Below are 13795 nucleotides of genomic sequence, written 5' to 3' on the forward strand. Positions count from 1 at the left end.
ATTTTGTCTAGAGAAGAGAGGATTTGGAATGAGGGCAAATCACATGTTCTCTGCTCAGACAGAACCCAAACCGATGACTAGAACACACCAGTACTCAGTGCATGAAGAATTTTCTAGTACTAGAGGTGATTCTAAGTGGGGTAAGCCTCATGGTACAGCAATGAGTACCCAGACTGCAAGCAATCCTCACCCAGGTTTTCTGTGGGATCTGGAGATCCAGTCCTGGTCTTTCTAAGGTTCCTTCAAACTCTTGTTTCTATGACTCATATAAGAATTAGGTTTACTGTGAAATAATATTCATTAAAAATTGTCACTGTCTCTTGTATGCTTTCCATTTTTAATCTTAAAAGTCAGTGTGACTGGGTGACAGGCACTGAGGGGGGCACTTGACGGGATGAGCACTGGGTGTTATGCTGTATGTTGGCAAACTGAACTCCAATAAAAAAATATACAAAAAAAAATGTCAGTGTAAACATCTCACTCTCTTATGGAACAAATTCTGTGCTACCTTTCAAGTCTTACCACAAAACTCATCCCCTTGCTTTTGTTTAGATAATCCTCGCTGCTTGTTTTTCCTCTGGCCTGAAATTCCATTAGCCACTGATAAAGGACCTAACACGATCTTTTGTTTTCAGAATCTCTTGCTCTGAGATGAGAATTCAAATACGATGTAAATTTTGTCCAATTTTTTCTTTATAAAAAAGAGGAATTAGTTTAACACACATGCAACAGTTTTTCTGTTTTTTGTTTGTTTGTTTTTTTAAGTGTCAGCCCCAATCAATTAATACTGGTTCTCTTGTGGCACTGCACAGTGAATGCTAAAGCTGAGCCAAGGTGCAGAGACAAAGAGGGCAGTGATCAGTTAGTCATGTCTGCAGTAGGTGACCTTCTGGGGCACTCACCCAAAGGATTAGCCATTCCTAGTGTAATAATAGGTCCAGTTCTGATGTTTCCATAAGGCTCGGAGGAAGATCTCAGGGGCACAGCAGAAGAGATGCTGAGAATTAGCGCTCTTTAGAAGACCCTGAGAAGGATGATGAAACCTGCCAAAGAGAATTCTTCCTTTTCTGACTCTAGTTTTCCACACACATCATCCATATTCTTTAGCATTAGCCGATGTGTCCCAAACCTAAATAAGAACAGATCTGCGGTTATTATTATTATTATTATTCTCTAGGAAACCAGAAATAAGAACACATGGGTAGTATAATCAAGTGATGGACTGCCAGTCTTAGATATTATTTGGTCCAAATCCTCCAGATATAAACAAGGAAACTCAGGACAGGAATTGTTAAAGTAGTAACTGGTGATCTTCCATTTCCAAAACTTTTGGACTTCACATTTTTCTTAGACTTTTTATTTGACCAGTAAGTACCTGTTTCCTCCCCTAAACCCCCAATCTGGATGTTAGGCAAAGGTGACAATAGTTCAGGAATGTCGACAGCTTAGTTTTCAATACTAGCTCTTGGATGGTGTGGGCTCCAAAGTCAGACAGACCTGAATTTCTACCTGTGAGTCTATGAGCAAATTACATGCTCTTGAGTCTATTGTTGCTATTGATCATTTTTTTTAAATTAAGCTTTTTGTTTTGATTCCAGTATTGCTAACATGCAGTGTTATATTAGTTTCAGGTATACAATATAGTGATTCAGCAATTCTATACATTACTCTATGCTTATTGTACACAGTTAAGAGTACAGTAGTGTACCCGTAATCCCCTTCACCTATTTCATGCATCCCTCACCCACCTCCCCTCTGTTAACTGTTTGTCCTCTAAACTCTGTTTCTTGCTATGTCTCTTCCTCTTATTTTTTTCTTTGCTGTTGTTTTGTTCATTTAATTCCACATGAAGTGAAATTATATGTTATTTGTCTTTCTCTGACTTGTTTTGCTCAGCATTATACTCCTTAGCTCCATCCATGTGGTAAGATTTCATTCTTTTTGTGGCTGAATATTCCATTGCATATGTATACCATTTCTTCTTTATCCATTCATCAGTCCATGGAACTTGGGCTGCTTCCATAATTTGGCTATTGTAAATAATGCTCCAGTAAACAGAGGGATGCATTTATCCCTTTGAATTAGTGTTTTTGTACTTTTTGAATGCATACTCAATTGTGTGATTACCGGAGCACAGTGTATTTCTATGTTTAATTTTTTGAGGAACCTCCATACCATTGTCCACAGTGGTTGCACCAGTTTGCATTCCTGCCAGCAGCATATGAGTTTGTCTTTCTCTACATCCTCACCAATATCTGTTGTTTCTTGTGTTTTTTATTTTAGCTATTCTGACAGATATAAGGTGAGTTCTCATTGTGGTTTTGATTTTTATTTCCCTGATGATGAGTGATATTGAGCATCTTTTCATGTGTCTATTGGCCATCAGGATATCTTCTTTAAAGAAATGTCTGTTTATGTCTTCTGCTCATTTTTAAATTGGATTGTTTGTTTTATTGGGTGTTGAGTAGCATCAGTTCTTTACATATTTTGGACACTAACCCTTTATCAGATATGTCATTTGCAAATATCTTCTCCCAGTCAGTAGTTTCCTTTTAGTTCTATTGATTGCTTCCTTCACTGTGCCAAAGCTTTTTATTGTGATGTAGTCCCAATAGTTTACTTTTGCTTTTATTTCCCTTGCCTCAGGAGACATACCTAGTAAAATATTGCTATGGCCAATGTCAAAGAAATTACTGCCTGTGCTCTCTTCTAGGATTTTTATGGTTTCGGATCTCACATTTAGGTCTATAATCCATTTTGAGTTTATTTTTGTGTATAATGTAAGAGAGTTGTCTAGTTTCATTCTTTCGCATGTATCTGTCCAGTTTTCCCAACATCATTTGTTAAAGAGAATCTTTTTTTCCTATTGCATAATTTTTCCTCCTTTGTAGAAGATTAATTGACCACACAATTATGGGTTTATTTCTGGGTTTTCTATTATGTTCCATTGAACATTGTGTCTATTTTTTGCCAGTACCATACTGCTTTTATTGCTACAGTTTTGTAAAACAGAGAGAGAGAGAGCAAGAGAGAGAGACAGAGAGTATGAGCCAAGGGGAGAAGCAGAGGCAGAGGGAGAAGCAGACTCCCCACTGAACAGAATGCTCAATGCTGGGGTCAATCCCAGAAATGCCAAGGTGCAAAGAAACCAGAGATATGGGAACAAATCAGACCACCTTGCCTCAGGCATCTGAGGTGGGGCCCTTTTATGGCAGTCACATTGTGATCAACAAAGAATAAACAGATCGCAAAATAGAAGGATTTCTTTTTTAAAATTCCCCTGACTATTCGGGGTCTTTTCTGATTCCACACAAATCTTAAAATAATTTGTTCTAACTCTCTGAAGAAAGTCCATGGTATTTTGATAGGGATTGCATTAAACGTGTACATTGCCCTGGGTAACATTGACATTTTCACAATATTAATTCTGCCAATCCATGAGCGTGGAATATTTTTCCATCTCTTTGTGTCCTCCTCAATTTCTTTCAGAAGTGTTCTGTAGTTTTTAGGGTATAGATCCTTTACCTCTTTGGTTAGGTTTATTCCTAGGTATCTTATGTTTTTGGGTGCAATTGTAAATGGGATTGACTCCTTAATTTCTCTTTCTTCAGTCTCATTGTTAGTGTATAGAAATGCCACTGACTTCTGGGCATTGATTTTGTATCCTGCCACGCTACCAAATTGCTGTATGAGTTCTAGCAATCTTGGGGTGGAGACTTTTGGGTTTTCTATGTAGAGTATCATGTCATCAGCAAAGAGGGAGAGTTGGACTTCTTCTTTGCCAATTTGAATGCCTTTAATGTCTTTTTGTTGTCTGATTGCTGAGGCCAGGACTTCCAGTACTATGTTGAATAGCAGTGGTGAGAGTGGACATCCCTGTCTTGTTCCTGATCTAAGGGGAAAGGCTCCCAGTGCTTCCCCATTGTGAATATTTGCTGTGGGCTTTTCATAGATGGCTTTTAAGATGTCGAGGAATGTTCCCTCTATCCCTACACTCGGAAGTGTTTTGATCAGCAATGGATGCTGTATTTTGTCAAATGCTTTCTCTGCATCTAATGAGAGGATCATATGGTTCTTGGTTTTTCTCTTGCTGATATGATGAATCACATTGATTGTTTTACGGGTGTTGAACCAGCCTTGTGTCCCGGGGATAAATCCTACTTGGTCATGGTGAATAATTTTCTTAATGTACTGTTGGATCCTATTGGCTAGTATCTTGTTGAGAATTTTTGAAAACCATATCTGAGGCATCACAATGCCAGATTTCAGGTTGTACTACAAAGCTATGGTCATCAAGACAGTGTGGTACTGGCACAAACACAGACACATAGATCAATGGAACAGAATAGAGAACCCAGAAGTGGACCCTGAACTTTATGGTCAACTAATATTCGATAAAGGAGGAAAGACTATCCATTGGAAGAAAGACAGTCTCTTCAATAAATGGTGCTGGGAAAATTGGACATCCACATGCAGAAGAATGAAACTAGACCACTCTCTTGCACCAGACACAAAGATAAACTCAAAATGGATGAAAGATCTAAATGTGAGACAAGAGTCCATCACAATCCTAGAGGAGAACACAGGCAACACCCTTTTTGAACTCGGCCACAGCAACTTCTTGCAAGATACATCCACGAAGGCAAAAGAAACAAAAGCAAAAATGAACTATTGGGACTTCATCAAGATAAAAAGCTTCTGCACAGCAAAGGATACAGTCAACAAAACTAAAAGACAACCTACAGAATGGGAGAAGATATTTGCAAATGACGTATCAGATAAAGGGCTAGTTTCCAAGATCTATAAAGAACTTATTAAACTCAACAGCAAAGAAACAAATAATCCTATCATGAAATGGGCAAAAGACATGAAGAGAAATCTCACAGAGGAAGACATAGACATGGCCAACACGCACATGAGAAAATGCTCCGCATCAGTGGCCATCAGGGAAATACAAATCAAAACCACAATGAGATCCCACCTCACACCAGTGAGAATGGGGAAAATTAACAAGACAGGAAACAACAAATGTTGGAGAAGATGTGGAGAAAAGGGAACCCTCTTGCACTGTTGGTGGGAACGTGAACTGGTGCAGCCACTCTGGAAAATTGTGTGGAGGTTCCTCAAAGAGTTAAAAATAGACCTGCCCTACGACCCAGCAATTGCCCTGCTGGGGATTTACCCCAAAGATGCAGATGCAATGAAACGCCGGGACACCTGCACCCCGATGTTTCTAGCAGCAATGTCCACAATAGCCAAACTGTGGAAGGAGCCTCAGTGTCCATCGAAAGACGAATGGATAAAGAAGATGTGGTCTATGTATACAATGGAATATTCCTCAGCCATTAGAGACAACAAATACCCACCATTTGCTTCAACGTGGATGGAACTGGAGGGTATTATGGTGAGTGAAGTAGGTCAGTCGGAGAAGGATAAACATTATATGTTCTCCTTCATTTGGGGAATATAAATAATAGTGAAAGGGAATATAAGGGAAGGGAGAAGAAATGTATGGGAAATATCAGAAAGGGAGACAGAACATGAAGACTCCTAACTCTGGGAAACCAACTAGGGGTGGTGGAAAGGGAGGAGGGCGGGGGGTGGGGGTGAGTGGGTGACGGGCACTGAGGGGGGCACTTGACGGGATGAGCACTGGGTGTTATTCTGTATGTTGGTAAATTGAACACCTATAAAAAATAAATTTATTAAAAAAATAGAAGGAAGCCATTAAAAATGTTATTATCAGTCCTTATTCAAGCCAAGTTGTCACAAGAATGTTAAGGTCACAAACTCCCTGGTCAGTTCTAAATAAAAGACTGTCAGTGGAGATCCATGTTGGTAACCCTGTCAGGACCCCTCCCACTCCTGAGAGCTTTTTCTGTATCCTTGCTTAATAAAATTCTATTGCTTTGCTCACTCTCCTTTGTCCACGAGATTCAATCTTTGTGAGACAAGAACTTAGCTCTCCTGCTTTAAATAGAAGAATAGATTAACTCTTCTAAATAGAATAGATTAACTCTTCTTTAAATGTTTGGTAGAATTTGCCTGTGAAGCCTTCTGGCCCTGGACTTTTGTTTGTTGGGATTTTTTGATTACTGATTCAATTTCATTGTTGGTAATTGGTCTGTTCAAATTTTCTGTTTCTTCCTGTTTCCAACATGGCAGGTCAATCCAAATCCTCCAGGTCTGCCTATTTTCTGAAGTCCCAGGCCTCTGTAACAAGTAAGACTCCCAAGTGTCTCTTGTTGAGGATACTATAGTCAGCATACTAGAATCAGCCCTTGCAAGGATTCCAGATTTGTCTGCTCTGCCAGTAATCATGGCTCCTGGGTGTCTCTGAGTGAAGGATATTCCTGCAGCCCAACAAAATGTCATACTTGCAAAGTAGTCCAGACTCCTTTACTTGTACCCTATAGACAGGCTGCATGATGTGTTCTCAAGATTCCCCAGAGCTTGAGGCTCCCAGGTGCTTCTTTGGCTGGCTTCTCAGTCCTATGGGCAGGCCCTGACTTGGCAGGGAAAATGCAAGTTCTCTGGGTCTCCTCAGATATAAGCCTCAAGAGCTGCATGCACTCGGAAGTGATTTCTGGTTGCCTGTCCTGGGACATTGAATAAGTTCACTCCTTGAACTGATAGAAGAAAAGGCCCAATCTCATTGCTACCTCCCATTTCTCATAGAGCACCTTCAGCACCAGGATGTGCTTCATCTGCACTGTCACTTCTTGACATCTTCACTAGTCCAGTAGATCCACGTGGTACTTGTGCCTGCCCTTGGGTGTCATGATGTTCTCAATCTCATACAGCTACTGGGCTAAGAGCCTGCCTAAGCAGTTGTCTTGGTTCACCCTTGCCAGAGCTGTCAACAGCTCCATGGCCCTTAGACGGACTGCATGATGTGTTCTTGGCCATTTCCAGAACTTGAGTCTTCCAGGTGCTGCTTTTAGGTGGTTACCTAGTATGGCAGGCAGGCCTAGATAATCTTGAGTCCCATTTTCTTTTTCAAGGAATAAGAATTCTGTTATCTGCATAAAGTCATAAAAATCACCAGATTCACAATGAACACTCAATAAGTTAGGTCCCATTTCCTTGGGTTTGCTCCCAAGGCCTATGCTCCCCACTATCTCCAGGGACTTGAAAATGTGCCCAGCACTGGAACCAGGGCTTTAACCATTTATTTGAATCTGTGGTAGTACATGTTTACCTTCCCTCCTACCACTTCAGAACTTTGTACATGTCAACAGGCATTCCCAGGAAATGAAATATTTACCAAAGGTGCTTATTGATTATTACAAGGCCTACATGGTATAATCTTGAAAAAACAAGTAGATTGACATGACTCATTTTAAAATCCAGTATTCATTAATGAATGCCATCCATTAGCAATATTTCTTCATTGCCATGAATTTCTTCAATTTTATCAGGGTTGTATTGGTCTAGAAAAAATATTCACCAGGAAAAGGTTAATTATTAATAGTAATTACTTGAAAAGAGTATAAAGGGATTCCTCAGTTCTTTCAGATGATAGAGCACCTTCTTTAAAGGTTCATCTGGAACAATGAAGATTTTTAGACCTATATGTTTTCTTGTTTTCTTCAGCTACGTTCAATGTCAAACTCTTCAGAGAAGTTTACTAGCTGCAGGTAGGGATCCTATTTACAATCTATACATGCCATGTGCCAGGAGATAAGGCATGATGACTCCTAAAATATATACTTAAATGGAAGAAAAGGCTTATATTCTTCAGTGCTCATCACTGTCAACAGAGTCATTGGAAATTGCTAGAAATTAATTTGTGGAAGGGATGTGAAAGAGAGCGAATATATTGAGGCAACACACACAGAAAGATCTCGTTTTAGCTTGGCTTGCACTCTGGGTGAGGGATCTATACATTTCAAATTTGTGTTTGAAATTGGGTAAACAATTTTGGATAAAGCAACTGTGTTCATAGTAGCAAGAAAAATATTATGACCCACTTTTTTCAGTACCTATTCTGTGCAAGGTGCTGGGCTTGGAGCTTCACATCTATGTTTCCATTGAATCCTAATAACTATCCAATGTGGTAGAGTTTATTTCTGTTTTCTAGGTAGAGAAATAGAAATTTTGAGAGCTTACACAATTTTCCCAAGGCCACACTCAATATAAGAGCTAGAAGTTGAACTCAGAGTAACGGACTCCAAAGCTTTTGTATTAATAGCGATAATAATGTTTCTTTATTTAACAGAAAGCTGTTCAGCTCTTAAGAAACCATTAGTATAAGAAGATATTGTTTTGTTGAGTTTTTTTAAAGATTTTATTTATTTATTCACAAGAGTCACATAGAGAGAGGCAGAGACACAGGCAAAGGGAGAAGCAGGCTCCATGCAGGGAGCTGGATGCAAGACTCGATCCCAGGATCCTGGGATCACGACCTGAGCCAAAGGCAGACGCTCAACCGCTGAGCCACCCAGGTGTCCTGAGAAGATATTGTTTTTAATAGAGAACTTGTAAGTGGAGGTGATAAGAAAGATAAAGTTGATAGTAAACCCAAGATGCTTGAGATGCTGTCTTTGCCAAATGAAGCCTGGCAAAGTGCTAATATTTATACGTTTGCTCCCAATGTTTAATTTTCTTAATATTCCTTGGATACGCTAGTAGCTTCTAATACAAAGAGTTAAATAGCCAAATAGCCAAATCATGTTAATTAATTCAGATGTGTCAACACAAGTACATGCAACTCATTTGTAAGCAAATGACAGATTTCAAGTACACAGTATATTTGAATAGAAATAAGTTATTTACAGAATGCAGTTGAAACACAGGTGAAGGTATATTCTAGCAATTCATTTTAATTTTGATGGCAAATAAAATAGGTCTGGAAGTTTATAAGTGAATAAATATGGATTTCAGAATTATAAAGGGAGATTTCAATTTTGAAAATATCCTCTTAATGCAAAAAAAAAAAAATCTCGTTTTTTTTTTTTTTTTTCAGCCTTGCGCCACATTAATAGCCAGAATTATCTGCAGGAGAACTTAAGAGACATGTGAGTCTTATCAATATTCTCTTATCTGAAATTTGAAATCACGATTATTTCGGAAGGGGGAGAAGGGCATTGTTATTTGATCTAACAATAACGGAGGAAGAGTTTGATTTTATCTTTAACACTCTTACAAGTGGTATGTTTCAGCACCAGCATTATGGTTGCTCAGTTTCTTCAGAAGTTAACTTATGAAGAAGTACAAACCATAGTTGAAGAGTTGGTAGATCTAACAGACAAGTGCAAGATTCTCAAGCCACATGAATCACCGTCAGAATGCGCTCACCAATTGGTAGGTAAATCATGTTTTGCCTTTCTCTCTTTTTTTTTAAACTAAAATTCCAACCAAAAGGTGTTATCATGAAGTGGGATGTTGAATAATTAGGTATGAAATTTTAAGGGAACAATATGTATATCAATCACACTCAAAATATAATCTTTGTAGGTTTATAAATCTACAGTTTTTCACTTCATCTCTGAGGGCTCAGACTCAGAGAACCCAAACACTCAAGAGAATGAATTATAACCTAGAATGCCAATTTGTTCGTTTAAGTTGGTTGCTTTGCCTCTCTCACTGGAATATTGTTGTCTGACATCCTCATATAAAGGTCCCTGGGAAATCAAAGTACTAATTTTAAAAAGTTTTTAAAAGTACTTGAAAAATAAGAAAGAAGTGAATATTATTATAGGCCTTTTTCTTAGCCAGCAAAAAATCTTGGGGATTACTACTGTCTCATAAAGTATATCTATCTTGTGATGAGCAAATTTTGATGAACACTAACATATTTGTACAATCCACATATTTTTTGGATCACTTATATCATGCCAAACATTTTAAATTACAAATTAATAGTTTTCTTTTTTGTCGGTAAGTTTTTTTTTTTTTTAATCCACCTTCTTGGGGCTAAAACCTACCCACCTACTTACTAGACTCTTAGTAGACATAGAAAACCATCAGTCTTAGGACACCTGGGTGGCTCAGCGGTTGAGTGTCTGCCTTTGGACCAGGGTGTGATCCTGGAGTCTTGGGATCAAGTCCCACATCAGGCTTCCTGCATGGAGCCTGCTTCTCTCTCTGCCTTTGTCTCTTCCTCTCTCTCTATCTGTGTCACTCATGAATACATAAATAAAATCTTTAAAAAAAATCATCAGTCTTATTAGAAACACATTTTATTTTATTTTTAAACACCATGACCTTAGCTGAAATCCAGAGTTAGCTGCTTAACTGACTGCACCAGGTGCCCCTAGAAACACATTTGAAATGAAGTTCTCCTAGTGACTAGTCTCACTTATTTTAATAGTGATTCCTTTTTAATTCTACTTCAAAAGATGGCCTTTTTTTTTTTTTAACCTTTATCCCCTAAATCTGGGCATGTATTGTTTGAAGTTTGTAGCATCCCACACATTTACTGCCACTCAAAGGTATTTGAAAAGTAACTGAATTATTACATTTTCATTTGAACATTTGACACTGAATACATACTGTCTCAGAGTTCAATTCTTAAAATAACTTCCCATGGAAACCAAACTAAAAACAATTAGGAAGCAAGGAAAGAAAACTACCATCTTTTTCTTTCTTGGTGGATAGTTACAAGAAATACTTTGATTTTGCTGGGCTCTGAAATTTTGGCTTCTGTTTAATGCCTTTTAATGACTATATGAAAACATATTCAAAATCACAATTATTTTGGAAATGAAAGAATGATAAATTCCATTTAGCCCATGTCTAACATGTGGAAATTTAGACTTAAAAACATAAAAAACTTCTGCTCTAGAGAGCTATCTCCAGGGATTACTAAATACAGAGTGTATGATCATATGCTCAGGGGACTTTTCTTATAATAATCCTTTACCTTTCCTAAGAGTGTAGATCACACCTGCTTCCCCTTTACATTATTATTTCCTCCTGCAGATGACTACTTTTCTGGAACACATTTGTAATAACCAAGGAAAGGCTGAGAGACAGGAGTTTTCTGACTGTTGCAATATAAATAACAAAGCAAGACTCAAGTGCTTCCTATTATACAAAAAAGATGATGCAGATGACAGTGATGTATTCCAAATTCCAAATCCTGAGCAGATCTGTGAGACGCACAAAGAGAATCAAGTGTCAGTGAAGGAGAGGTAAGCCATTTCTCTCTGAAGAAGAGTGTTTTCAAATTTTGAAGACAGATCTTTTTTTATATATATGGGCCTCTGAGAACACAATGCTTTATTACTTGGAATTAGAGTAAAATTTTGAGCTACAATATATATATTTTCTCCCTCAGAATGACAGTTACAACCTTAGTGAAACCAGACAGGGCATAGAAACATCTGTATGTAGAACATTACAAATGACTAGGACAAAAACATTTTTAAAGATAATTTTAAAAATGACTAGGACAATGTGAAGGACCCATCTCCTTAGGTTAAATTAGTCAGACCCGTAGCAAATGATGTTGAAAGGTACAGCAAGTAAGCAGAGCATAATACACAGAGAGTACTAGGGACAGAGAGTGGGTGATAGCTCTGGCAAGGGGCTGGCATTTGGAAGATCCATCAAGGGATAGCAGAGAGGGTATCTGATAGGCTTGGTGAGAACTAGGAGTAAGTGGCAATTGCAGATTAGACAGAGATGAGTTTTCTGCTCATAAACTCTCATTTTATAATTCCCACCTAGAGTGGATAGCATTATAGCAGATGCGTAGGGAAGGTCTTATTTCGTTTTCCTAATGAGCAAAGAGGTCTATCTGTTAAGAGTGGGGTATGAGCAAGTGCCTGGGTTTAGAGGTAGGTAACCAATGCCTAGAGAGGTAGAAATGACAAGAGAAACACAAGACTTCAGTTCTCAAGGAATGCAATTCTGGCTGTCTTATCAAGACAGGCTCAGATAATGGGAATAAGGCAAAGATCTGATGCTTGTTCTAGAGGGCAAGGAGCATGGTGATGATTTGATTTCAGATTTTAGACATGAAACTTTTGATCAGAGATAAATGAGCAGAGTGACTTGATGCCGAATTACATAAACTACTTTAATTCACTTATTTGGGTACAGAATTACTGAACCTTGAAGAAGAAATTAATTGGACCTGCATCCTTAGGTAGAAAGGACTAGATCCCTAGGTGTCTCAGTCGATTAAGCATTCAACTTTTTATTTCAGCTAGGATCATGTTCTCAGGGTCTCGAGAATAAGCCCTGCATACAGCTCTGCAGTCAGGATGGGGTCTGCTTAAGACTCTACCCTTCCCCGCTGCTTGAGAGAGAGAGAGAGAGAGAGCGCGCAAGCTCATTCTCTCCCTCCCTCCCCCCAATCTCTCTCTCTCTCAAATAAATAAATCTTACCAAAAAAGAAAAAAGAAAAAGAAAGGACTAAGAGACTGGGGGTTGGGCAGGTTACAACCTGTCTGGCATTAGGGGCAACTGAATGGGAACCAAAACAGGACCCAGCTACCTATTTACTATGATGCTTCCATTCTAAGAGAGAATTATAAAATCAGGTTTGGGTTGAACATTCAGAGATTACAAAATCTAACCTATACTCAGACAGTGAATCTAATCTCTTCTTGAATATTTACAATGAAGTCAATATAAGGAGTTATTTTAAACGCTAATCTTAATATGCAGACAACTATAAATACTGAGAGGAAAAATAATTTTCTAATTACTTGTCTCATAATTATAAGGCAACAACTTCATTTAATTCTCAACCAAGGAAACAGTAACCATATATCAGAGCTGGGAGGAAAAGTCAGCTATTTCAGATTTTTCAAAAGACGGCATAGTATACAGATACACAAAACCATCGTTACTGTATCTTTGGATTATCTAAGGAATTTTCGATAACAGTTTTAATTTATTATAAGCTTCTATTGAATATCTGACTGTAGAAACCCACTTCTATGATATCTTACTATATAAGTGTGTGTGTGACCCTATGATATCTTACTATAGGGACATTCCATTTTTTTAATGTCTCTAATTAGTAGAAAGCTTTTCCTTATATTGAGTTAAACTTTGTCTTTAATGTGTGACCCTATGATATCTTACTATAGGGACATTCCATTTTTTTAATGTCTCTAATTAGTAGAAAGCTTTTCCTTATATTGAGTTAAACTTTGTCTTTGGAGATTTAAAATTAGAATTGGCTCATATTGAGTATCTTCCAAGGGAACTAAGTTACCATAGTACAAAAATGAACTCTTAATTCGGCATAGACAATAAAGAGCAGAGGTATTGAATGGCTTTGGTGAAATTTGGTATTGACAAGAGAAACACAAGGCTTCAGTTCTCAAGGAATACAATTCCTTATGTTAGGAGGCAGCTGTATGTTGATAATACCAGTTCTGTCGTTCTGTTTCTATAGGTTGGGCTTGAGAGACTCTGCTGATAGAAGCCCATTGACTAAACTTCCAGGGCTTTGGGGCCGCTTAGTGAGAGTGAAGAGGAATTTTTGGGGGGGATGGGGGGAGGGAGGATCACAGACCTACTTTTCTAAGTATTGTTAATGAATGATGTTTGGTTCTATTATTTGGCCTATTTTTCCACCTCCATAGTTTGCGGATGACTTTTTTCTTTATAGGTTTTTAAAAAGCAAAAGTAATAATACTTTTACAGGGTAAGCTAACTTTAGTGTGGTAGCAAATAATCTCTAATTTTCAGCAGCTCAGTATAACAAAAAAACAGAATTTTTTTTCACTCATGCTATCTGTCCAATGAAAATTGGTAGGCCGTCTGCTTATCATAGTCACTTAGGGACTTAGGTTGACAAAGATACCATCTCAACACTTACTTCCTTGAT

At 38.1% G+C, this 13795-nt stretch overlaps 1 protein-coding gene across 2 annotated transcripts in view; it reads left to right on the top strand.

The window, feature by feature from the left end:
- Positions 1-7526: 7526 nt before the first annotated feature.
- Positions 7527-13795, top strand: part of LOC112652257 (alpha-fetoprotein-like) — a 53414-nt gene continuing 47145 nt past the window's right edge. For both annotated transcript variants that reach the window (XM_025435766.3, XM_035720597.2), the window contains exons 1-4: positions 7527-7640; positions 8969-9020; positions 9165-9306; positions 10927-11138. In XM_025435766.3, the coding sequence (XP_025291551.3) occupies positions 7556-7640; positions 8969-9020; positions 9165-9306; positions 10927-11138 (491 nt within the window). In that variant the 5' untranslated portion in view covers positions 7527-7555. The remainder of the gene's footprint in view (positions 7641-8968; positions 9021-9164; positions 9307-10926; positions 11139-13795) is intronic.

This window comes from Canis lupus, chromosome 13, assembly GCF_003254725.2.
Source record: "Canis lupus dingo isolate Sandy chromosome 13, ASM325472v2, whole genome shotgun sequence".
Lineage (NCBI taxonomy): Eukaryota > Metazoa > Chordata > Mammalia > Carnivora > Canidae > Canis > Canis lupus.